Here is a 24,892-nt window from a genome sequence, read left to right as displayed (position 1 = left end):
AGCCCCCGTAAGTCGTTAACCGGGGAGTTGCCCCCTTTAAGGGATGCAATGTCCAATCCCGTTTCACCTGGTAAGAGCTTTCCACAGGCGCGGTGAAAAAATATTCCCTAAACTCGGGTATGGAGGTAAATAGCAGTCACCTGATTCGTCTTGTCCAAGCAAAACCGATCGTCTATTCTCAGGTCTTGAGTCGCAAAATTCCCCAGGGGCAATAGGAACGGTTAGAAAAAAAAAGAGCCAAGTCTGCGGCCAAGCGGTCCACCCCCCATCAAAAACCACCATGGGAGGCGCGTATTCTTGCAACTCTGGCCTTGCTAATTACAAGGTTCCAGACGCCTATTACCCGTGGGCTGCGACTAGACTGCGGGTTGCACGCGGCAGATCGTGGTTCAAGTCGGCTAAGTTTGCTTCTCTTACACGTCACAACGTCATTTGATACACTATTTTTAGGCTCGACTCGCCTCGTCTTGCCTTATAAGTGTCTCGAACCAGGAACATGCAACTTTACGCACTTCACTCCTGCATGGAACCATAATTGCCTCCAATGATTTGTACCGATTTTTGTTTCCTCTGCAACTTCAGTGAATCAAACCCCCACGATCTAAACCGACTTGAGCGAGTGACTCGAGGTAAATACAGACTTGAGACGACACCTTCAAACACAACTTTTGCCGTGAACCCGAGATGACAGCTCATTCTGCTCCTTTAGTCGACCCCTTCAGACAATAAGTGTAGTAGTCGCTGCCGCCCAATTAGTTCACAATGCACCGAGCAGAGAGGGAACCGCAGTCATGGGCGACACCGTAGTCGCAGCATCTGCCGCTGGGCGAGCACTCGTAAATGTGGTTGGCGATCCTCTTGCTCGTCACGACGTAGCCTCTGTCGCGGCTCCAGACGCAGTTGCCGCAGACGGTGAGTTGCTTGTTCTTGCTGTCGCACTTGCATCCGTTGTAGTTGCAGGCCCTCTTCTCCAGACCTGGCTCTTCCTTCTTCTCCAGTATGGCCACGGGCTCGTCCGTGTCAGCCCGCGCGGCTATGGCGTAAGGTTCATCCTGCTGGGCGACGCTGGCCTGGGCGGCTGCGGCGAGGAAGAAAACGGTTAAGGATGTGGCAAAGCGCATTTTGGGCGAATTTCTGAAACATAGAGTTGGTCAGTTGTCTTTCAAATCACGAGGCTTTGATAGCTGGGCTATACCTTTGTGTCTGTTAATTCGCTTGAGGCTCACGCAAGATTCAACAGCTACAGTTAAATGGATTCGAGCTTCTTAGTTAAGATGACTATTTCGTTAACTTTTCATAGCTTTTATAAGCTTCTTAACAATAATTCATAATTCCATGCTCTGGCTTCCAAGTCGGTTCATCAAGCTTTCGATGCAAAGGGGTAATATCATGCCCGTCTTACTATTCCGAAGAGATCAGCATAGCTGAACGGTATATATTTCGCATTTTGATTCAGCTGAAAGACATACGATCACAACATTGTGGCATAGCTGCGGGGTTGATAGACAGAGAGAAACACCGGATTGGCTGCCTTCTCAACGGTATGTGTCTAGCAACATGAGGGACATGCAGCTCATTCTTCTACGTATGAGTGCGTAGCCTCTGTTAGCCGTGTTGCTGCACCTTGGTTATGCTACCATCCGGCTGCGTGTATCGTCTACTCATGTATTTCAGTGCGGCTGGACTTGCGGTGACTTTCGAAGGATTCTTGTGATAGAGCCCAAGCCAATGAAACATTGCTGTAATGTTGCATTCGAAAAGGTGTGGTCAACCAAGGATAACATTCGAAGCTACACACTAAACTAGCCAAGAAGCAAACGTAAGCTTGACCGCTTGAGAGGGGAAATCGGGCTAGTACTGATGTTAGTCTGTCCAACGCGAACCCTTGTGGATATTGAGGCGACAAGTGACAGCCTACAGTCCTTATTCGATGACTTTTGGATGGTTCTGTCTTTACCCTCGCCGTTACGTGATCTCCCTTATGCTGTTGCTCCTCTTCAAATTCCGAGCAAGTATGGCAAACTGTGTCGAGTATGCCTGAGACACCAGCCAGCAGGTTATTTTAATCTTGCGGGGTAGAATCAAAGTGCTCCAATGATACATAGCCCATGCCCTTGATCATGACCTACAGTCGAAGCGCTTTGAATCGGTCAAGACCTTGGCATACCCTCGGAAGTGTCTAGACTGAGAAGAGCCTTGGTGTAACATGAGTCAAACCTCAAGCTGCTACGGTGCATACGCAGTACAACGTGATATCCCAAGTACGGCCGAGTGAGCACCATTTCCATACATCTATGTCTATTTGTGAGAGGCTAAGTGCATCCCAAGGTAAGTTGTATCAAATAAATTGGTTTCTACTCACTGAACGTGTGAGGATCGAGGTGGATTTCAATTCCTACATATTACAATGTCCTACCTGGCCCAACTTAAAACGGAGAGCCAGTACGTGCATACCACACTCATAAAGTCGAGGTACACAGGCCAGCTTACGAGCCAAATAAGATTGTAAAAACTCGAAAAGTATTGGAGACTTACCTAGTCGAGAAAAGGAGCATCGATAACAAGACGTTACTTATCTATCAACGGGTTACTCTGCTCTGAGTTTTAGTTGTGCTTACTCCTTCCACAAAACAAAAAGGGGTTTCTCATTAGCTCAAACTGCCCTTTTCAACTTTGAACCCAAAATTTGACTCATGCATCGATATGCCATGGTCCAGAATGGGTAGATGATCAACAAGGTTTGCTATGCCTTTCTACCACAGAATTCGCCTATCTATGTCTTTAAAACAATACCATTCAAAGATGATCATCTAAGGTAGATGTAACAAGCCATGATAGAACCTTATTTCCACTAACTAAGTAGAGATTGTCCACTCAATTGTGTATTTTGGGCAAAGACCGAAAACTTCTCGTGGTACCTATTCGAAAGTTATACCCTGCAAACAAAATGTTGGCCATGAGACAATGATCAACTTAGCCTGTCATGGATATATCACAGTCCGAATCTTAAGTTCCAGAGACCATCGTTCCATGCCCCGAAACTGCAAAAGCATTGTGGATATTGTGGACAGATGGTGGATTCCTACTTCGTCCTGTCATTTAGAGAGAGTCAAGTCAAATCTTAGACCTTCAAAGCACCAAAGAACATCTGAGGACAGGAGAACTAGAGGTATTCAATGAGCCTCGATATTTCAAACCACTCCCATAAGACAAAGACATCGCCAATATTTTCATTACTCCAGGAAAAAATTTGACGGCAATTACACCACATCTTGTCAATGATTGCCTTTCTTTATTCTTCTGATTATGCTGTAATCCCATCAATTTCACATTAGACCTTTGGGGATTGATGTTCATGCACATCTAGTCATAGAGCCTTGGATATTCAAGCATTCTCGAGTCTCAAGCCTTCTGGTGGCCACGTTCAGTGCAGACACTTCTAGGCCAAGCTGTCCCCGTCTCGAACTCGTGAGGACATCGTCTTAAAAGCCCGGGCTGGCCACAAATACTTCATGGTCTTGCGCCTCCACGTCCCGGTGCTCCCGAGAGGCTCTCACGATGGCCTTCCACGGCCAGGGTGCCTTCCCCCATCAAAGGAGACCTATCTAGAGGCAAGAACAAGAGCGCCCTGTAGACTGCCAGAAGTTTCAGGCCCCATCCTTCTTCTAAATCAAACCCCTAAGTTCGTTCCTGGACTTTCCACTTTCCCGATCCATTATCAGCTTACCTTCACCCTCAAGGTAGCTGTCGGCACCCCAACACCCATCAACATTCGAAAACCCACGCTCGAAGCATCAATATCATGGAGGGCAAAAAGGACATCAAGGATTGTGTTCTCTGCGGTAAGGCCTGCAAGAAAGCCACCCGCAAGGATTTCTCCTGTGGTTGTGATCCCTACTGCACCACCTGCGCGACCGCCTACCTGAAGTCGTGCATCTCGAAGCCGTTCCGCAAGCCTAAGTGCGACGGCGGCTGCGGATCCCAGAAGCCCTTCCCCGATCTTTGGGCCCGCCAGTTGCTCCGCCGCAAGGAGGCTACGACCTACTTCGACCTCGCCGACGAGGCCGATGAGGTCTCCCGCAACGCCGCCTTGTACTGCCATGACACTGCCTGCGGCCGCTACATCCCGCTTCGTTACCGCTTCGGTCTGAACAACGTTGCCGGCACCGTCAGCGGCACTGGTACTTGCCCCTGCGGAAAGCTCACCTGCATTGGATGCGGCGACAAGGTTCACCAGGGCGAGACCTGTGCCGAGGTTGAAGCGCGCTGGAAGGCGGAGGGAAAGCTTAAGGAGGAGCTTGAGCGTCAGAGTCGTCGTACCATGGAGCAGTTGACCATCAAGCAGTGCCCGGTCTGTCAGTCCCCTGCTGAGAAGGCTGATGGTGGCTGTAACTACGTTCAGTAAGTTCCTTTGCTCCATGTGGAAATTACTACTTTGGCGTTGTTTCTTCTTATTTTCTGAGCGGCTACTTATTAATTTTCTTGCGCGGGTGTTTAGATGCGCGTCTTGCGAGAACACCTTTGACTGGGACGAGGCAAGCGTTATTGACTACAGCAAGTACGTCGACGACAAGCCTGGCGATGACAAGCCTGAGGGCATCGAGTCTCGAACTGAGAAGCCTGCTTCTGACAACTTGGAGTCTTTGGAATTCAACCCTTTCGAGGACAAGCCCGCCGAGAACGGATTCGCCGAGAGCAACGCCGCCAACGGCAACTCTTCCGAGGCCATGGCTATCGATGAGCCTGCCGAAACTATGTAGCCTCCCAGCCTAAGTCGGCCTATCGTCTACAAGACTACAGCTCGCATGGAGGTCAAACGCGTTCCAGCCGACTTTTCGTGCCGTGAAGGCAGAGACAAAGATGCAGTGGAAGCTACTTGTATACATATTCAACCACCGAATGTGAGTTATCGAAGTCCCAGGTATATCTCGATAGGTATATCTCGATGCATATGGTCACTTCCCCCATCTTCATTCCGATCAAAGACTGACAAATTGTACGTTCAGGACGACTCTTGATGGCTACACGGCTGTCTGCCCTCCTTTGGCGGCTTTTGGCACTTTCTGAATGTCCCAATTCGAATCAATTACCAGATCATATTGCTATATGGCAGTGATACGGATTTGCTTGTCGGCAGTGGACGGACGACCAAAGTGGTGGATAGAGAGGCAAGAGCAAAGAGGGGTGGTGGCTAAGCTGGAAGAAGACTGAGGTATACGGGCGGATCGATGGGAACTCATGAAGGACTGAGGAAACTTTCAGGACAGAATGGTTTAGTCGGTAGAAGTACCAGTAAAGTTACAACAATCAGAATCCCCGAGCTCATGATTACGCTGCTCAACATGCCAGACCCCGAGTAAACCCGCGCTTCCCAAATGCAAAATCAAAATATCAAATCCCACCATCTAAACCGAAACTGAGAAGAAGTCAAGTACCTGGCCTCTCCTCGTCTAGGACATATCCCGAGCACATTTTACTCAGTTGCACTGGTCCCCAACCTGCACGAAGAACCCGCCGAGCCCAGAAGCCGTGAATGCAACATTGATATCAACGTCAACATCCGCATCATTCGCAATAGCAAACTCGAAGCTCAAACTCTCGCGGCACGAAAAGCTGTTGACGACCTGCACGGTATCCTTGACAACAGCGTCATTCGCCACCTCGAGCGGCCCAAAGCTACCGACCAAGCTACCAGCAGCGGGACCGTCCAGCGCGCGCACGTTGAGGCGGGCGAAAGCGTCGCCGCCCTGGTCGATGGGAAAGCCTTGGCTGAAGGCGCCGACGAGCTGGCAGGGACCAGCAGTGGTGGGACCGACGGGGAAGGTCAGGACTTTGGTGACGACGGTGCCGGAGCGGAGGTCGGCGACGCCGAAGTTGAGGTCTGTGGGCGCGACGAGGCGGCAGCTTGGGGTTGAGGTTTGGCGGCGTTCGGAGGGGGTTGAGCGGGCTGTGGCGAGGCCTGCGAGGGCGGTGATGAGGATTGATGTGAGCTGCATTGTTGGGTTTGGAAGGGGGATTCTGGTTTGGTTGGTGAGAGGAAGTTGAGGGGTTGGTAAGCTTGTTAGGCTGAAAGTGAAGCTATTGCTGATGGTGTGGATGAGAGGAAGGTGTTGTTGAAGACGAGGGAAGTATCCTGCTTTATAGATATCTTCATCTCGTCGTCCTCTTCGTATTGAAGAGGTTCTTCGGTCCATCACGATACCTCGTAGAAGGATCATCAACTGCTGCGCCCGGAATCTCACCAGGCGAAGGCGAGTTGAGAGACAACATCGCGGCTGATGGAGAGTGAGGGAGATGTCACAATCCTCCAGCATTCAGCTCTCGGGTATCACAACGGGCACCACGAGGCCAACATTCGCAAGTCATCTACCAAGGTAGGGCAAAAGAAACCGACTCCGCCTCACTAAAAGCCTTGCGGAGACTTTTTGTCGTAGCCTTTCTTGGAAAGACCAAACCCTATACGATCTCCCTGCTGAGATAGCCGTAAGAATCGAATCTCCCAAAAAAATCCCTCCGCTTTTTTTTTTCTTCCTTCCATGCGGTTTCCTGCGTTGCGTTAGCTGCTGCTTCGCGGTAAGTGAAGAAACCCGGGCTGAGGATCTCACGCCCGTCAGCACGCCCTCCCTGCTCGGCGGGTTCGTTGCTCAGCCCTGCAAGATCGAAAGCTGACAACGAAAAAGGCCAGTCAGATTCAGCCGGGAATTTGAAGAAGCTACTGCCGGGCTAAGCTTACAAAGTTACGCCCTAAGTGACTTGCTTAGGTAGCCTGCCTTTCCCCAGATTTGCATGTTCTAAATATAAGCTTAGCACTTTGACAGCCTCCACGGGAACATGCATTCTCCAAAAGAGGTAACGAGAAGGAAAGGTCTAACTAGTGCCCATCTACGGCTAGCTTACCAATACCTACCGTGACAGAAAGGCTCAGGGTTCGCGGCCGATTGGATAAACATTTCGTGTAGGGCGGAGCAGACTTTCTCGTGACCTTGGTATATATACTAAAAAGCTGGGCTCTTGAAGGATCCGAGTTTTGTAGTGACTTCATTCGGGCCGGTTGTGAGGATCATGGGTATGAGAACGAGCCTGAGAGCTTTGTTGGCGATGAATTTGAGACATTTTGTCGTCAGCAAAGACGACAACGAGAGAAGTTTAGAAATCAAGGTCATGTCGCCGTCCTCTCATGTCAGGAGCGACACCTATACGAGCTCGCGAGCTCGAAGACCAGGAATCTGACTCTTTTTCGAGAAGGTGTGGTGTTGAGCGAAGATGCCGGAGGCTGCCGGAAGGATGCAAGGTACCGACTCAGCCGATGAGATTGGCAGTGCCTTAGTTCATCTGACGATAGGTTTTAGGTATTTCGTCGTACTCGCAACATCCTGCTGATTTCCGCATTGGCCCCAGAATGGCGAAGGAGACGTAAGACGGGTTGTAACCTAAGAGGCCTCAAGTTGTGGCCGGTACGAGGGACAGCGGTAGAAAGTTGTGCCCGAGTTTGGATGATCTGGCTGTAATCAAACCTTGTAGCTCCCTTCATCTCGTCCATGGGATGAGGCACCCGTACTCGTCGAGTATATTCAACCACATCTTACCACACTGGAACGTAGTCATCGAGGAGACCCCTGGTCCGTCGCCTTGTCATATGCAACCTGTCCTGCCATGAAGTTGTAAGATGTGATGTGTGCTGCAGGTATCATTTAGTGGCTATGCTGATATCAATCCTAACAAAAAAACAACAACAAGAAAGACCACTTGGCAGCTTGCCCGCGGTCATCTACGCACCACGCAGCACGGCCTGGATCCGTAACCTATGAGTAAAATCATCCCCAATTCTCGGAGCCTCGGCGGAGGATGGACCGTACTGACCCGTCCACGACCCAAAAGAAGCCTTGCCGCTCCTATGCTCGTTCCTGTTCGCTCAACTTGCTCATCTGGCTAGCCATGCTCAACCCAGTGCCCTTCCTCGTCTCCAGTGCCCTGGACCACCTCTTATTTTCGTGAGCGGGAGGCTTTCCGGACCCGTTGAGTCCGAGAATCTCCATCAGCTCGGGTATTTCGGCGTGGTCTCGCGTGGAGCGCATGCGGTGGCACCACGTCACTCTCTTCTCCTCCGGCTCAAAATCGTCGCCACCCTCTCCGTCGATGCCCTCCTTATTGTCGATGCTGTTCTTTTTCGACGTCATGGCTTCCTCGATCTGCCGCTCGGCGTATGGCGTTGAGACGGGTGTGACGAGCTCGAGTGGTTCAAAGAGGAACTCGCCGCCAACTTGTCTGTGGTCGCCCGATTTTGTGGCTAGACCGCTCTTGACCTGCTTCAACCCCTGGAACACGCTCTCGGCGGCTGATTTGAGCATGGATTTGCGCATGTAGGCCGGTCGAGCTCCTAGCGCGAGGGTGCGCGTCATGCCCAAGGTGTCGAAGAGACGTCGCGTAGGATCGGTGTAGACGGGGAAGGGGCAGCCCGTCTCCTGGAGGTACATTTCAATCAGACCAGGGTTGCCGCATCCGACGACGGTAATGAACGTGCTCATGGGAAGACCCAGCAGAGCGTCGGGGGTTATCGATTCGGAGAGAGATCGTAGGAATTCCTGACAATTCTTGGTAGGGTTAGCAAGGAGAAGAGTTGTGTAGGGATTGGTTGAAGACTTACGCCGCAGAAGAAGTGGCGGATGAAGATGACGAGGACTCGCCTCGCGACATTGCGACCGGTGTATAAGCTCTTGAACGTGTGGCTCTTCCCATGACGATCTAGCACTACGTAGTTCTCGATCCTCTTCAGAATCTGGGGCGTTGGTAGGTCGTTGTTGGTAGAGATTTCGCCCTCGAAGTCGGCGGGCTTGGTGTTGTCAATTTCTATCGAGGTCGCTGCCGTATCAGCGCCTTGAGTCGTAGAGGTCCTTGGCGACCTGGTGCTCGTTGTCGTGGCGGTGTTTGGTGGTTGTTGTACAGACTGGTCGGTGGGCGGCAGTCCCTCCCTGGCGTCTATTGATGTCGGCCGAGGAGGTAGACTAGGCTTCGGCTCGTCCCCCGTCGCATCTTGACCGTTCGACGAAGACAGTCTGTTTGTGTCCTCTGCGCTCTTGGGCTCCGGAGCGGCCTTCAACTCCTCGGTTGTTGTCGTAGCATTGGGCTCCGCGGCGTGTGTAGCTGTCTCCGTGGAGTCAGATGCTTTGTTGGCATCGCCGTTCGTCGGGACAGAATTGGTGTTGGTGGTGGCAGCCACAGCTGGAGGATCTGACGGCACAGCAGCCATGACGTCGTAATTTGGGTGGGTTTGAGCGATGTTGGTTCGGGACTTTCGAATCGCGCGCAAATGATGTTCGGTGCGATTTGGGACTTTGGGTAAAACGGTCTCGATTATGTATGTAGCGGTTCTGAGACGCCAAAAAAGAAACAAAGCTGGATTTATTGTTTTGATGGCTAAGACCAGACTAAAGGCAAGGTAGACAGACGATGGGTGGTCTGGAAGGAGGCGCAGCAGCTCTCAGTGGCCAGGATTGTACTCGTAATGGCTGAATACCAAGGAACTGGGCGAGAGAAGGCACCCGAGTGGACTGGGGGGACCAGAAGGGAAGGGGAAAAGCATGCCGCACCACCGTGGATTGTGGACGGCTTCTCGAGACTCAGCCAGGCTCCTCCTGCCCACTTCACCTATCTGGTCCCAGTTCCTCTCTTCAGGTTTTCTTCAACCTTGTAAAGTTTGCTATTCAAGCCTCCAACTACCAATTATCACCAACTACACGCACCGTGCCACCCCGAAGTCGATAGTGGCCGCGCTACGATTAGGTCCTGAGCATCTCACGGCAAGTAAAGGGCCGTTTTTTGCGCGCGGCTTGCAGCTGGTTGGCGATTGCAGGGTCCAACTTGAGGAAGGGGGGAAATCAAGATGCGAACGCCACCGCCAACGGATTCCTCAATCGAGTTGGTGATTGACGGCAGTAAACCGGGAATCAGGGGACTAGCAGCAAGTTTGCTATTGCTCATTTGCCAAGAGACGTTAGGTTACCACGTTACCTTAGTAAGGTACATGAAGCTTCTGCAAATGCTACCCAAATGCCACCGGAAAGACCCTGATCTTGACTCTTGGGTCTTGATTTCCACATCGTGTCTTTGAGCCCCCTGCCTCCTGCATCTCTGTCTCCAAGTGTCTGTCCACAAATACTGAACCGTCCATAGCCCAGAGCACAGGTGCATCACTGCATACGTACTCACAGCAGGCCAACTGATGAGTTGGAGGCCGCTGGCCTTAGCTCCTTAGAAAACGCGTTGTTTCATCCGCGTATGAGGTCATGGTGGAGGGCCAAGGCGTTTGTGCTCATTAAGGTATGGTCAGGTTTCTGGGCTCTACCAAGCTGTACTTGAGCCTCATCAAACGAGTCTTCTTTTGATGAAACATTAAAAGAAGACGTTTGCTGAATTGCTCAAGACACTACTTATCCGTCCCGTCAAACATGACTATATGGCTTCACGTGGTTTGAGGTACAGCAAACTCTTTGATAATTGTTCTGATCATCATCCAAATGCTTCAATCGAAGACCCGTTACCCCTGTCATGGCCCGGACATGGGACATATGGAGCATCAGAGAGAAAACGACATGGAGGAACTCCGGATGAGGAATGGACGGCACTCTATTACCGGTTCCTCCGCGTATGAGTGAACATTTACCCACCTTCACCGTCGCTCACCTGCCGTGCAGAGCTGACCCGTCTACTCTCATCTAGAACTTCACTCCGTAGCGGTAGGAACAATCTCTTGCTCGAGGCAGGCCGCAGAGCCATCTGCATCCTCATTTCCCCGGAATGAACGAAACAGGGCCACCGGAACAGCCACCGACGTAGACCCTGTAAGTGCGTGCTGCGGACAATTTCTTGAGATTGATGCTATTTTTACCTCTTCAGCCCCAGCAGGAGTCCCCGCCCAGGGACCAGACCACGACCGTCCAGCGCGCAGAATCCGCTCCGGGGTCCGGGCCTGCAGAAGACTCCAGAGGCATCGGCCACAGCGGACTCAGCACCGGAGGCGGGGTGAATTACGCTCTGAGCTTGAGTCTTGCCGACCTCGAATTAGTCACTTGCGGCATCCCACATTGGCTTGGGTGCAGGAAACAGCGACTGAAGTCCAGGGCAAGAGAAATGTGGCTTGTGCTTCCTCAAATTTGTTTCTTTCCTTTGCAAGCCACGACTCAGCCGGATCCTCAACGACTCGCTCGACGACCCCCAACCTGTCACACCTGCAACCTTCAACTCAAGTCTCGACCTCATCACGGACTTCTTCCGGAGATATTCTCCCATTAGGTCGGAAAAACTCTCTGCACATCATACTCCCCCGGGATCATCCCATTGACCGGATCGCGAGGGGACGGCTCGTCATGTCTAGCCCACCTTCCTGCCGGAATTCGATGGCATTTCTCGCAAAGATGCCAAGGACGGCGTAACGAGTGCACAGATGACTCCCTCTTCTGGCATACACTTCGCAGAGATCCGATGAGATAGAGCTGTTGCTGTTTGATATGGAGATTGTCCAAGTCCAACTCCAGAAACCCCATCGAGGCGGCCACGATCAACTGCTTAGCTGAAAGCCAACCTGGCTGATAATTAGAGATATCGAGCTGAACAGCCCAATCCTCCCCCGTGCAGCAAGAGTCTGGATTGAACCATAGGAGAATCACCAAAGTATGTGTTTCTATCAGCCAACTGATGCGTACAGCAGCTTGGGGGGGCTTTCGAGTACAGTCTGATCTGTCTTAGCACATCGTCTAGAATTGGCAATTTCAGGCGCCTTTCTGTATGTCGCGCATCTCGAAACGATCTCACGCACGAGACCGACTCGCCAACGTCGATATCGGAAGATTCTGACCCTTCGTACTATTGTGCCTTCGCTCGACGGAAACAACTCCGGTGGCTGGCAAACCTTGGCAACTTGTCAGTGCCTCCTGTCCACTGGTGCAAAGCCAGTACAGCCGGCATTCACTTTGCGACTTTCAGGAAAGGCGCTCATCTTGTCAGAACCAAAGCCAATCATTTCTTCTTTGCCCTCAAACGCTATGTTGCGCATGCCAACGCCAACTCCGAAAACCAATTGTCCCATGTTCCCCCGTCCCTGTGTGTCCTGAATCCCTAGACATCTGTTTTCTCTCAAGATTCCATCTTTCCCTATCATGGCTGCTAGCCCTCAAATCCAGTGTGGGTATCCCGGTCTGTCTGTTCGCACCGTCGCTGCGCCTGGCTGCAGGGGTACAATCTCCGTCTCGACTGCGTCGACTTCAGCCTTCTGAGGCAACTCCTGCAACTCTCGCTGCACTCTCCTCTCCTCCTGCTCCTGCAACAACATCTTCTTGACTCTTCTCATCTTGACATAGATGTATATCGCGAGTGCGATGGTCAGAACGAATGTTGCGCCAAAGACAATGTTCTTGATGGTGTTGTTGCTGTTGTTCGACTTCTTCTCAATCAGGAGGACACCGAGGTAGACGAGAATGATCTGCTTCGGAAGCGTCAAGAACGTCGACACAGCAAAGTGCCAAAACTTCACATCGCATGTCGAAAACACCGCGGTCGAGAAATGGGACGGAATGACCGAAAACCGAATGATGAAGACAATCTGTTAGGTGTCAGTCACACAGTTCAACTACACAAACTACGCTTGTCAATGAACGTACCCAGAATCCGCCGTCGCGAGTCAATCGCGCCAAAGCACCATAGTTGAGGTTAGTCCTCTCCAGCTTTTGGGCCTTGCGTCGCAAGGTGTACTTGAACGCAAACCAGGTTCCAACTGCAGGCCGAGTTAGTGATCTGGTCATACGTGAGGGCTTATGAGCGTCGTACTCTCTCCGATGAAAGTGCCGGCTGCGACAATGGCAAATCCAATCCACAAGCCGTACACCACACCGCACAAAAGAGCCACAATCTCGTGGCCAAAAAGGGGCGGGAACGAGATCAGCACCAAGATGGCGATCGGAATCAAGAACCCTCCGGGTAGCGACCGGACCTTTTCAGAAAAGGGTCTCAATTTCTACGATTGCCGTACATGTTAGTGTATGCACCTTCTTCGCTCTCAATAAGATGCCAAATACCTCAACGACCTCATCATGATGAAGACTGATAAAGACTGTCGCCACAATGATGGCTATGCCCAAAAGGTGAAATGCTGCACGTCGCCCAAGTCAGTTTCCCCTGTATTTTCGATGCCGACTGGATGATTCATACGGATATACTTTGGCGTCAAGAAGATCTTCTTCCAATTCAATGGCCTGTATTCGGTATCCTCTTCCTTCTCTCCTTGCCGTTGTACGCTTCCCGTTCGGGCCATCTCGACGTCGGGCATGGTAGAAACTGCCGGCGACTGTTGGTGATGAGAATCTGATTGTTCAACAACCCGGCTCCAACGTCGACGAGAAAATATGCGACCAACACCCATTTTGATGAGAGCGGGCAGAATGACCCAGGGGGGGAGGAGAACACGCACATCAAGTAGGGAGACGGCGGGATCTGAAATCAATGCGAAACCGGAAAGCGGAACGCACAGCCACCCCAACTATCGGCCAAAGGAGGCAATAGTCAGTGCAGTGGTCCAGAAGTTCCTCGAGTCGTAACGCTTTATGTCACTGGGTTGTTCCTGGAACATAAGCCTTAATTCTCATTAACGCGGATGCAGGGCTACGGGAAAATCCCCCGCACATCCTCCCTCCTTTACACTACCGCAAATGAGGATGTACGATGCACCGGGGGGAGGATAAGGAGATCCAAAACGGAGTTCGACTGCTCCTCTTTTTTCGCAATGGGAACCTCAACGTCATGTCTTGTGTGAGAATTTGCGGTTTCGCGCACGGTAGACGTATCACAATACATACGGCCATCACCAACACGTGGCGGGCGGCTCTTTGCGCGGTTTCAACACCCATGGCCGATCACCGACCAACAAAGCGTCGGAGATCCAAAAGGCACCGATAACGAAGCACCCCAAGCTAAGTCACCCCCACGCATCCGCCGCGGCCTTATTTCGATATCCAAGTTTCATTCAACGACTCGGTGACCACGGCCCGTATGTTTCTCCCAACGTGGTTGGATGACGGGGGATGTTTAAGCTTGCGACTGGCCCCAGACAAGACTCAACACCATGTTACCACCACCTGTCGGACACCAAGACAGAACCCCTCCGAGCTATCCGCAGTATGAGCTTAGCCGTTTTCTCTCTCGCCTATCGTGCTACAGAGTTGGGCTCTTACGCTTTCCTCATCAAAGTTACATTGACAAGAGAAAACTCTACTTACCCCAGAACCTAATGCCTTGGCTGGACCTGACACTCGAGGATCAAGCCGGCTAGTCTCCCGGTGGTCCTGGCGGAAGGTTTAATCGCACGGGATTCGGCAGCCAGTCAGGCTTGGGCTACAGTAAGCATCTTTTCAGCTCGAATGTGTTCTTCCTCACCTCTAAAAGCCCATTGTTGGTCTCATCCTGCGGAATCCGACATTCTGGGAGACGGATGGACGGCATTATGTACACGGGGCTCTTGGCCACCTTGGAAGGGCTTGAGACGGGCATGAGTCTTCTCAACCAGAGTGCCAGAACTCCCTTTTTTCGACGTTCTCCCCCAAGGGCGCGCGTGCCCGAGCCTCAGAGTAGCTGCGAGGCCTGCAGCTGTTGTGCTGTCGAATCACGTTCAACCCAGTAGCCCTTTGCTTCCCTGCATGGTCAGACAGGCATTCTGTTGCCCACAAAGTTCTTCGCGATCGATAAGAGTGCAGGTTTGACATGCATGTCTTCAGGTAATTATCATCCTTGCTTCCATTCCTCCGCTCCTTCTGGGACTTGTATGTATCTTCCAGCCGTATGCCAGGAGAAAGTCAAAATAGCTTATTTATGCTGCTTGAAAGCTCTTTTTGGCCCAGCGGACCCTGCCTCTCCCGATGACATTGACAGCCTGTTTTGCGTCTCGGCGAGCACGTCATGACTGCGAAGGGTCTGAACCGGAGCTTTCATTCCCGGTCTCCGACTCCAGCTGCTCGGAACGCGAGGACGAGCTTCTTGCAACATTAGATACGTGTGGTCTCTTGATTATGTAGAGGCTTTATCGTGTATGCTGCACTTTGAGTACTCTTTCAGGTGCAAAGACTTTGGAAAGACGCACTTGCTTCTGCGGCGGACATGCAGACTGCAAGCAAGCTTGCTATGTACACAAGGACGAAAGGATGGCAAGCCCACGTTCAACGGACGCCAAGAACATCCGAGCCACCAAAAAGCACACACTACACCAAGGGAAGCAGCTTGGCTCCCGGCCGACGGGCCGCTCTCCTAGCGTTGCAGGTGTGGCTTTTCGCTTCCCCCTTGATGTGGCAAACATGACTGCGGGTGGCTACTGTGGCTTGGCGTATGGTGAGAAATGCGAATTTGAGGAGGTCATGAGACATCGTGGAGTTTGACAGCTCTTAGCTTCTTGGCTTTTATGGTGTTTCTGCGCCTAGGTGTCCAGCTTCAGCTTCGTTCAGCTCTGTGTCAGAATTACCCGGATCATTTCCAACTTCGTTCACCGTACCCACGAGCTAGTCGCAGGCGATGCAGGGCTTGTCGTCGGGGTACCTAGAAGTCTTGGTGTGAAGCCTGTTTTGACTCCCTGGCGATCTGAAGGAGGAGATCATCCCGTTTCTGACTTGTCACAGTGGCTATCTTGGCTGCTTACCATTGTCGTTGGACGACTTGTTACGTGATAAAAGTCCGAACGTGGAGATCAACCGGGCTCGGCGTCGTCGGCGGCGGCTACACCCGCATGCCAACTTGTTAGTCCATGTCTTGGCCTCCACCAGAGAGACATTTTAGCCTCCCCAGTCTACCTATGTCCACGTTGAGGCTGTTTCCGGCGCGGGGCTATTTTTCAGGGTCTTGTGTCTTACCTACCTACTGTGGCCACTTTGACCAAAAGCTTGCTTGAGTTTACGTAGTAGTTCGGTCGGTTATACGTTGCCACTTGAGTGAACTATTAACATAGCGGAGGCGGCTGCGGAGACTCCGCGTTCTTGGTTCAATGTTGGTCTGATAAGCTACGCCACGAGGTGATAGGGAGTTGAAGCTTTGCGGGGCCAGATATAGGATAGGCTTCTTGGCATAGGTACCGGTCTCTTAGGCTAACCTGCCGTGCGTGATAGTCATTTACTACAGCCTGCTATCTATTCCTGACTCGTCAGTTGTAATCGGTAATCTTCGGGCCTCAATATCCGCCTTGAGGAGAGGAGGGTTTTCGTCCCCGTGAGACTTGCCGATCATGAAAATCTTGTAATGAGGTTGTCAGCCACAACTATCCTCCGCGAGATCGTCAGACTTTTGGTCTGCGGATCTTTGCCTTCGAAAGTTAGCTGCGAAGGAGATGAGCGAGAGAGGGAGACGGAAGACGGGAGATGTTACGTGAACAGGTTGGAGATGTCGACGGGCTTGGGGTAGAGCTTGGGTCGTTGATGTGCTTGGGGAATATCTATAAAGACCAACAGTCGAAAGGTCTTCTTCATCCATATCTCTAGACTTCCAAGCTCACAAGTTCTATCATTTGATCACTACATCCACCAAGCAAGTCCTACTTACACTCATCTACCTTGTCCCACAACTGAAATACCTCGTCCTTCTCAATCCAAACAGACGAACGTTCTCCTCAAAAAATGCACTTCTCAAAGACCTTCCTCTCCGTCGCCGCGCTGGCCATCTCCTCAACGACAGTCTTCGCAAACCCCATCGCGCAACCGGCAGCGGCGGCTGAACAGCTCGAGGACCGTACTATCCTTTCTGCAGAAGAGACCGAAGTCGTCAAGCGCGCCGCAGAGATCCTCGAGACCCGTCAGGGATGGACGTGTTCGTTCTTGGGCGATAAGGCTTGTCAGGTGAAGGTATTGTTTCTGACGCGGATCTTCATGGCTCGTTGATGGAATTTCGCTGACGAGTTTGGTGTAGTGTTTTGGGTTGAAGGGAACTGGTGGATACTGCAACTCCAAGAAGTAAGTTCTCGTACATCTTTTCCTCGTGCCGTGTTGTGGCCTTGATGGTTGTTGACTTTTTGGACAGTGTCTGCACTTGCTACAATTGAATTTAAACACTTTAGGCCTTGTGGGGTGGCGAGGGGAAAGGTGAGGGAGTGGGATATGGATGCTTTTCAACAATTTGAGGTCTGAGACCAAAGATGAGGAGGACATTCTGGACAAGACTACGGAAATGATTGGATTCGGGCTAGGAACCTGTTTGCCAGGTATTCAGGGTGGACCAATTCCTGACCTTGATGGTGCTGAGTAGCCTGAAAGGTAGCCGAAAGGATCTCATGAGAAAAACTAAAATCAAGATAGAAAACTCAAGAACATGTTAAAGAGCTTTTGGGCCATGGAATCGTACTTGTTACTCATGAAATTCATTTTCCTTCGATAACAAGGTACCTGAGCCTAGCAGTCGAAGGCAGTTCTCTTCCGCTACCACGGAACTGGAGAACTCAAAGTCTGCCCACGAATGGATTAGTCTTTTCTGATATGTCCATTTTCTCTCGAACTTTTGTATTTAATTGGTGACTTCATTCTAACTGAGGATAGGGTAGAAAGCATTCGGAGATATAACCAAGTGCGACTAGATTATCAAGCCTTAGCCTGCGTTGAAGTCCACAACAGGGCAACATTCTGCACAACAAAAACATCTCCCTCACGAAGCTTCATCAGCTACCAAGATATCCAACTCACAAGGAATCGGTACAATTCACTGGAACAATGTCTCAGAATCCCACATCAAACTCCTCGGCTAAAAACATTATATCCTCATATGGTTACATGGAGCGATACGGACATCTTGCACCTCCCCGCGAAAAGCCCACCCACGAATTTGACGACCTCGAACAATCCATCTCTGTCCGAATCAACGATAAGTATATCAACTGCTTCAGACTCGTCGCCGCGGGCAAAACCACCACCGGATATGGCGTCCGTATACATGCGTTCACCGACGATTCGGAATGCAGAGACGTCGCCATGAAAGGGAAACGGGAGAATGTCCAGGTCACTGTCGCGCCAAAAGACAAGCTCGCGAACGAGGTCGTTGGCGAGATCATGGCTATTTCGCTGGGAAATAAGGGATGTATTATCATTCTGGCGTATTTCAAAAAGGCTGATCTGGGCTTTGGCAAGGATGATGAGTGGGTGAAGGTTTCGATGGATAGGGAATATAAAGAGGATGTGATACCGCAATGGGAGGACCTGGAGGAGTGGGTTGAGTTGTGAGAAAGTAGCAACCGGTGGGCAGGTGTAAGGCTTCTGTACTCCAGGCTCAAGTCATATCTGACATAAGGAGTAAAAGTTGACGGAAAATTGAACCGTGGAGGCGGATACCAACCTGTACACAGACAACATATGATTCGGAAGAAGCATATACTATAGATCCAAAATGTACAAAATCTTACATCAGTCAAGTAGAAACGCAACTTGGAAGACTCATAATCCCCTAGCTTCTCCCGAAAGTCTGCTAGATCTCCCGTCGAAGACGTCTCCTCGGTGCCACTTTCTAATGTCTTCCTCCGTAACTGTGCCCCCATGATCAATTTGGATATCATGCCTGACGCATATCCCATCACGTTCCTTGCCATCAACCACGTTCGCTTTGCTGTGCTGAAGATCATCCATCCCATACAATTCGTCCGTCGACCCTTGCCAGCTCACACCGTCCCCAAGCTGTTCAAAAGACCCCTCGAGATCGATTGTGTCATTGGCGGCGGCGGCCCGCTTGCGGTTACTCGCTTTACCGATGGTGAGTGCGTGTACCTTGCTGGACCTCTTTGTAGACGAATCTTTGCCGCTGGATTTGCCCCGCGAGGTGGAGTAATGATGTCCTGATTTCACAACGCTCACGACGCCACCAAAGAAGCGCCTGAAGAGAGACGCACAGGGCGGCAGGCAGGCGCCGATGATGTCGAGGCAGACTTCGGCGGCCGATGCCGTGTAGGGGAAGATGGTTGTCTGGCTGACGTTGTGCGCTATACCGGGCACCGGACGGAAGATCCAGAAGAGAAGCGGTCGGGAGATGGAGATGAGGATTACGCTGGAAAAAGTCAGCCATTGACTCGGGGGCAAGCATGGCTTGATGAAGGTGTTTCCATACCTGCCGCCGATCAAGAAGATGCCTGTGAGTGCCGCTTTCTTGGTCCGTCGCATTTGAAGCCTCCATATCTCGTTGATGGGAAGGACCATAGCTATGATGTCGAAGAGGATGTTCGGGAATAGAATCCCTATTTTGCTGATCCCCATGCAGCTGCCCGGAAGCGACTTATCCCAGTGGTACTCCACAGGCAGACACGAGAAAGCTGTGCGTTGTGCAGGAATATCAGTACTGTCTCTCGTTCGAAGATGGTTACTGATCGCCGAGGTCGAAAGCCAAGGAATAACGAAGGAGTCTCCACTAGAAGATCACTTACTGCTGACAAAAATCACAGCAGTGAGCCACAGCAAGATTGCGATCGTTGTTCCCCATACCCAGCACCGCAAAACCTTTGAAGCTGAGAAAAGGCGGTAGTACATCGCGAGGACTGCTATCTTGGCAGCCGAGCATGCTACGCAGTGTATAATGTCGATGGCCAGAATACACTAGATCTCGCGCGTCAGTTATTACTTGGCACAGAATCGCTGAGGATTGCAAAGAGTCTTTACTTGCCTTGAACAGAGGGGCCGTACCGCCAGGTTGATTTTCCATGACATCTTGAATGTTGATCCCAAGACCGAGTGGAACAGCTAGACTAGAGCGTTAGCTTTGTTGCCTCGAAGATCATCGGGATAACCTTACCGGCAAGTTCAATAGCAAGCAAAGCGTGATTTGCCAGCTTTTATCCTTTGAGTCAGTTTGTTCCACTTTGCGCCATGTCTCATATTATTTCAACGTGAGTTGTGGCGAGTACTTACCAAAGCTATCAAAGAAATATGAACATCTGCTGTCCATATTGCATGTGGTGTCCTCCATGAGGCATAAAGTCTGAGCAAGAAGAGAACAGTGGCCACAAAACTCAGTACTCCGTGTGAGATAGTCAGAATGCCAGAGATGTCGTGGTCCGAGTGGTATGCGATGGAAACCATTGTGCAAGTGGGAGTCCAAACAAATTGGATGCAGGAACATCTGGTCACACAAAGTGAGAAAGGTGAATGCGGCTTGCCGTCTGCGCTTCATCCATCTTCGTCCGAGCACCGGGAATATGCTTTGCAGATATAAGACGAAGATAAAGGAAATTCCCTTGCGGCCGAGAAGTTGATGTAATCGGACCTTGTGCCTGCCTGTGGGTGTGCGACAGGGATGATATGCATCATGTTAGCAAACAAGCGAATTGGTGTTGCTGTTGGTGCCGGCGCATGAAGTGTTCTGGTTGGACGTCGCCATCAGGACATGGATGAATATGCCGAACTAAGTTACTAAACCGTTGGATCGCCGGTGGCAGTTGGTAAGGAGGCAAACATTAGCAGTGATTGCTGCCCTCTTGCCTCGCTCTCATATTCCCCATCTAGATGATATCGTCACGGGTTTGTTGGGGCTCAAATTGATTCCTGACATTGAATCGCACTTGATGGCCAGATGGTCAAGAGGTTCGAAAATGAGGGGCTGTCAGCCGCTGATTCAGTTGGTGAAGGTAAGAGTGGCAAGTTCGCAACACCTCTGCAGTAGGCAATGAGACATACGAGGAGCCGCGTCTGAATAAGAAAGCTTTGGCGCCCCGGAGTCCCGGGCTAGACCTGTCCCAGGAGGCCATCGTCGTCAGACCTTTCCATGCCTCATGCATGAGCCAGGGGATGCGTCCAATGAACTCCAGTGCCCACTTTCCCGCCATCTTGGCAAAACGAATGGTCACTCGAAAACGTGGCAGGCTCGATATGCCGGTACCGCAAACATGAGCTGCCACTCCCACCTAATGCTACCTTACCATCGAAATTTTCAATACGATTCTTTGACTGGTTCCTCAGCCTTGGGATCCCTCAGTCTTGGGACGATCGCTCCCATATCCCCACTCCAATCTAATGACATGTTCGCTCACTGTTGATGTGTTTGCTAGAATACTAAACCGTCAATGGCGCGTTAACCCCCCAAGGCATCCCGGAACGGAGCCTAATACGTACGTGTTTTTTACAACATCTTGGCCACTTTAGACGATAACGACAAACATAATCGTTTCCAAGTTCTCTGCAAATACATCACCAGGGGGGGCATATCCTCAATCACCCCAAGTCTTGTGATTCTCATCATTGATAGTCTGACTATCTGACAGGCATGGATGCAGCGGGCAAAACTGGGTGCAGCAAGCAATGGCCCTACATAGATTCCCAGCATCAGATCCTTCCTTCTCCAGGAACTCCAAGAAGGAAGGAATTGAATATTTTCTTTTTCCTGGAGAGAAGAAAAGTGGACCTCACAGTGGACCGCGAGCATCCATCATTGAGATACGTCCGCGCCTGTGCCCCTTTAAAGTAATAGGCAAAAAAAAAAAAAAAAAAAGGAAGAAAAGAATCCACACAATTGATAGTTGAGATACCCGAACACTGTCCGGCAAGCTTCGTCAAGGTATTCAGTAACTCGGGCATCTCGATTTGTGGCCGGTGCTAGAACAGGTAGCTTTGGCTTCCCAAGATCCTTTTTGTTTCAAGCCCTTGCTTTCAGTCCGAAGATATCAAAGTAGCAGGCAGCAGCATGCGGCTAGTTACTAGGCAGGTCCTACTCTATCGAGCACCTTGAAGAAGAACTTGAGTTCGCAGACGTCAATTTCTTCCCTACTTCATTTCTTTCTTCTCGGCCGGAGCTCTCGAGACCGTGGCAGTTGACACCGGTTGTCTGTAGCTTTCTGCAGTCAAATTGGTCTTGAAGTTGAGGTCAACATCTAGTCCATATGACTCTCAATTTCCCTCGGGTTTCCGGCTTGTTCATAATGAGATCGTGGCAGATAGATCGAGGAGAGGGCAAAGAGTATTCTTATGAAATTTCCGTTTGTGGGAGCCGGCGGCTGTAAGATCTGTGACAGCAGCTCTTGCAATGCTGAATATCCCGTTGTCTGATCTTCTTGTAAGTACAATAATGGGCCAGCTCTTCAATGAGAAGCCGTTGCAGGTTACCGAAGAGCCCTGAGTTAATCCAGACAACACCGAAGCCACATTCTTTGCAAGTTATTTTGTTCATTGTTCTAGCTAGGTAAGACACTTGAACTCGTATTCCTCGTTGCTTCCTACTTATTGATGCAAATTCTTTTCTCCAAGATTCGCCAAATTTCACCAGTCAAGTTCCTCTTAAGGCTTCGTTTTCCACGCTCAGGAGCTAGGAGGTAAGAAACGCGAACCAGTCTGGGCTGCAAAGTGATACATCCTAATTGGCTTCGTGCATCCCCATCCTATATCTGAAGAGACAAATGTAATCTCTATCTGTCTCTGCAAGTATGTATTTGGTCGGCCTCGCTAATGATATCAGACTTGGTTTCATATGTTTCTCTGCTTATTATTATCCTTGATAATGCGAGTAATGCTCCTGGCCTCGGAAGGTGGGAGAAAGCGCACAGTCGATCAGCGTCGCATTAGAGGGCAGCAATGACTTTGAGAACCAACGCTCAGTACTCCGTAGCCAGCGAACGTATCATTGAACAGCCCAGAAATCAGATGTCTCTCTTTCTGCTCAGCTTCGTTAGGCGTCGCATCCTGATCAGGCAGGATACCGAAATCAGTACGCGAGCTGGCTGTCAAGTTGGTACTTCAATTGGCCGGACATCGTCTATGACAGTACTAGAACGCCGTCTTTTGTTTTTTCAGCCAAAGGCTCTGATTATACAAACAGAAAAGTATTCAAGCTCTTCTTTCAAAGACCACTTTCAGAGACCACGGGGAAATCCTGCATGCAAACAGTGTTTTAATACCGCGCCTCCTTGATTGTCCTGCGCCTGACTCGTACTCTCTCAACCTAATCTTTCCTTACAAACGATGTTTTTGCCATTTGAGTCATCATATTCCTTAGAGGCAGACTGCTTTATCTAAAGGGATCACAAATTTGCGAACCTTCAACCTAGAGACCGCAACTTACATCTTCATAATTCGCCGATTACCAATCATCAACGGTTCACGCTTGAGTTCAGCAATCCGTTGGCCGAGCTACATCGAGTCGTCGATGGTCTGACGCGACAAGGATAAGCTTCTGAAACTAAGATTGCGCATTCTATTATACTCTGCTCAATCCCCACTGCTTGTGGCAGTGAGAATGTTCCCGTACAAACAAGCCACTTAAGGTTTACAATTGGATGAACCGGCGCTAAGTTATTTTTGATGTCGGATTCCCCGGGATTTAGGCCCAGGATTCTGCTGCCAGGAAGCCTAACAACCGGCAATAGCATGAGAACAATATGCAGTCAAGGAGCATAGCCTCCACTCGAGGCCCGTATGCGTGAAAGTCAAAAACTGAATGATCGACGAATCCGACGGTCTTGGTTTAGTGCACTCTTGGTATAAGAGCCTATGGGACACGCACTTGTGTCGTAGTCTCGATCTGTTCTGCATCAACTACTTGTCTCTCGTTTTCTCATCCCCTTCCGTGATCAACAAACTAGCTGTCTTCCCAACTTAAGATATATACATCAAAATGCGCGCCTTCACCATCGCTGCTGCTCTCCTGGTTGCCGGAGCCCAGGCTGCACCTGCTCTTGAGAGCCGTCAGATCATCTACGGATGGTAAGTCACGGTTCCCTGAAGCCACACAACTCAGCGATTGTATCGCAGGGGTTCCAACTCTTGCACAGGGCTGACAGTAATTGATAGCTACTTCTCCGGAGATGGCGTTGTCAACCAATACGTCAGCGTTGGCCACGACATCGACGTGACCGGCACCAGCGGCAAGAGCTACCACATTGACTGCGGTACCACTTCGGGACAAATCGTTCCCAACGTCTTCGCCAAGTGCACTGTGGACGGCAAGAAGCCGGATGGCATCACCGCCAACGAGTCTGACAAGAAGTAAGTTATACAAAAGGCACGGAACATCGCAGATAAGGACTAACCGATCACTTCTTAGCGCAATCAACTGCCCCATCTCCTAGATTATCACCTGCCTCCTTATCAAGCATAGTTTGAGTATTAGACTTTAATCCATAATTGGTCGAATCGACCTGGAAAAATCATTCATACTTTCAATCAGGTCACATCTGAGGATGCGTTGATCTACATGCGTTGGTGTGCGTTAATTTAGGGAAGCGACCTATTATACCCTCATCTGTGCTGCCAGATGTTCTAGCTTCTGGTTAACCGAGTCTGCTAAAGCGGTATTCTGCAAGTTGCTGAAGTCAGCCACGACTCTAAGACAAAGGTGCTGTGTGATACTATTATATTACTCCAACCGACATGGAGGTTGACCGTTGTGATGGCACCTTCAACATGTTGTAGGTCCATACCACATCACTTCGGAATGAAGTCAGCTGATGACATAGAAGGGTCATACATTCAGAAGCCCAAGACCCAACTTACATAGAATACTACGATGACAAGGTACTGACTGCACGTCAAGTTGAACAGTAGTCAGATCAAGCCTACCTTATGCGAGTGACAGCATAGTAAAGTGGTTTCACCAGCACATGAGTAATGATTTAGAAACTTCACTATTTTGTTTCTCGATACATGCCATCAATTGTTGACGAGTTTCAATAACGGAAAACCTCGCGTTTGTGACCAGTATTTCTATACTCACAAGTACCGTAGCTGTTGATATTACGGATAGCCTGGCATACATCTACGCATTTACTGTTAGGCAAATCGGAAACTCCAAGTTGGACAACCAACTATCACAACCATCTGGAAGTTTGGATGCAAGCGTCTGGTCGGTTAGCAACAATGTATAACCGTGGGAAACATTCATGTGTCAAAATCCCCACCAAGAGAATATCAAGTACTTACAA

General features: G+C 50.4%; 10 protein-coding genes across 10 annotated transcripts; 5 read left to right on the top strand and 5 right to left on the bottom strand.

Annotated features, from left to right (window-relative positions):
• Positions 1-752: 752 nt before the first annotated feature.
• CABS01_01802 (uncharacterized protein) lies at positions 753-1,121 on the bottom strand (the record flags this gene model as incomplete). Its single annotated transcript, XM_060535181.1, has 1 exon — positions 753-1,121. The coding sequence occupies one exon, from the start codon at positions 1,119-1,121 to the stop codon at positions 753-755; it is 369 nt and encodes a 122-aa protein (XP_060398370.1).
• A 2,681-nt stretch (positions 1,122-3,802) lies between these two features.
• On the top strand, positions 3,803-4,760 carry CABS01_01801 (uncharacterized protein; the record flags this gene model as incomplete). The annotated part of the gene is made up of 2 exons (XM_060535180.1): positions 3,803-4,401; positions 4,499-4,760. The coding sequence occupies 2 exons, from the start codon at positions 3,803-3,805 to the stop codon at positions 4,758-4,760; spliced, it is 861 nt and encodes a 286-aa protein (XP_060398369.1).
• A 717-nt stretch (positions 4,761-5,477) lies between these two features.
• On the bottom strand, positions 5,478-5,996 carry CABS01_01800 (uncharacterized protein; the record flags this gene model as incomplete). The annotated part of the gene is made up of 1 exon (XM_060535179.1): positions 5,478-5,996. One exon carries the CDS (start codon positions 5,994-5,996, stop codon positions 5,478-5,480), a length of 519 nt encoding a protein of 172 aa, XP_060398368.1.
• A 1,896-nt stretch (positions 5,997-7,892) lies between these two features.
• On the bottom strand, positions 7,893-9,247 carry CABS01_01799 (uncharacterized protein; the record flags this gene model as incomplete). The annotated part of the gene is made up of 2 exons (XM_060535178.1): positions 7,893-8,591; positions 8,645-9,247. The coding sequence occupies 2 exons, from the start codon at positions 9,245-9,247 to the stop codon at positions 7,893-7,895; spliced, it is 1,302 nt and encodes a 433-aa protein (XP_060398367.1).
• Positions 9,248-10,275: 1,028 nt separating this feature from the next.
• CABS01_01798 (uncharacterized protein) lies at positions 10,276-11,429 on the top strand (the record flags this gene model as incomplete). Its single annotated transcript, XM_060535177.1, has 3 exons — positions 10,276-10,317; positions 10,731-11,289; positions 11,419-11,429. 3 exons carry the CDS (start codon positions 10,276-10,278, stop codon positions 11,427-11,429), a joined length of 612 nt encoding a protein of 203 aa, XP_060398366.1.
• A 737-nt stretch (positions 11,430-12,166) lies between these two features.
• Positions 12,167-13,411, bottom strand: CABS01_01797 (uncharacterized protein; the record flags this gene model as incomplete). The annotated part of the gene is made up of 5 exons (XM_060535176.1): positions 12,167-12,595; positions 12,654-12,766; positions 12,820-13,006; positions 13,068-13,141; positions 13,201-13,411. The coding sequence occupies 5 exons, from the start codon at positions 13,409-13,411 to the stop codon at positions 12,167-12,169; spliced, it is 1,014 nt and encodes a 337-aa protein (XP_060398365.1).
• A 3,226-nt stretch (positions 13,412-16,637) lies between these two features.
• CABS01_01796 (uncharacterized protein) lies at positions 16,638-16,974 on the top strand (the record flags this gene model as incomplete). The annotated part of the gene is made up of 2 exons (XM_060535175.1): positions 16,638-16,862; positions 16,927-16,974. 2 exons carry the CDS (start codon positions 16,638-16,640, stop codon positions 16,972-16,974), a joined length of 273 nt encoding a protein of 90 aa, XP_060398364.1.
• A 746-nt stretch (positions 16,975-17,720) lies between these two features.
• Positions 17,721-18,227, top strand: CABS01_01795 (uncharacterized protein; the record flags this gene model as incomplete). The annotated part of the gene is made up of 1 exon (XM_060535174.1): positions 17,721-18,227. The coding sequence occupies one exon, from the start codon at positions 17,721-17,723 to the stop codon at positions 18,225-18,227; it is 507 nt and encodes a 168-aa protein (XP_060398363.1).
• Positions 18,228-18,437: 210 nt separating this feature from the next.
• On the bottom strand, positions 18,438-20,066 carry CABS01_01794 (uncharacterized protein; the record flags this gene model as incomplete). The annotated part of the gene is made up of 5 exons (XM_060535173.1): positions 18,438-19,041; positions 19,102-19,303; positions 19,415-19,583; positions 19,647-19,727; positions 19,896-20,066. The coding sequence occupies 5 exons, from the start codon at positions 20,064-20,066 to the stop codon at positions 18,438-18,440; spliced, it is 1,227 nt and encodes a 408-aa protein (XP_060398362.1).
• A 3,520-nt stretch (positions 20,067-23,586) lies between these two features.
• Positions 23,587-24,040, top strand: CABS01_01793 (uncharacterized protein; the record flags this gene model as incomplete). The annotated part of the gene is made up of 3 exons (XM_060535172.1): positions 23,587-23,675; positions 23,763-23,957; positions 24,016-24,040. 3 exons carry the CDS (start codon positions 23,587-23,589, stop codon positions 24,038-24,040), a joined length of 309 nt encoding a protein of 102 aa, XP_060398361.1.
• Between the last annotated feature and the right edge of the window lie 852 nt (positions 24,041-24,892).

Source organism: Colletotrichum abscissum (assembly GCF_030869225.1).
Source record: "Colletotrichum abscissum strain IMI 504890 chromosome Unknown Scaffold_3.1, whole genome shotgun sequence".
Taxonomy (NCBI): Eukaryota; Fungi; Ascomycota; class Sordariomycetes; order Glomerellales; family Glomerellaceae; genus Colletotrichum; species Colletotrichum abscissum.
This window is presented reverse-complemented; position numbering and strand designations above follow the sequence as displayed.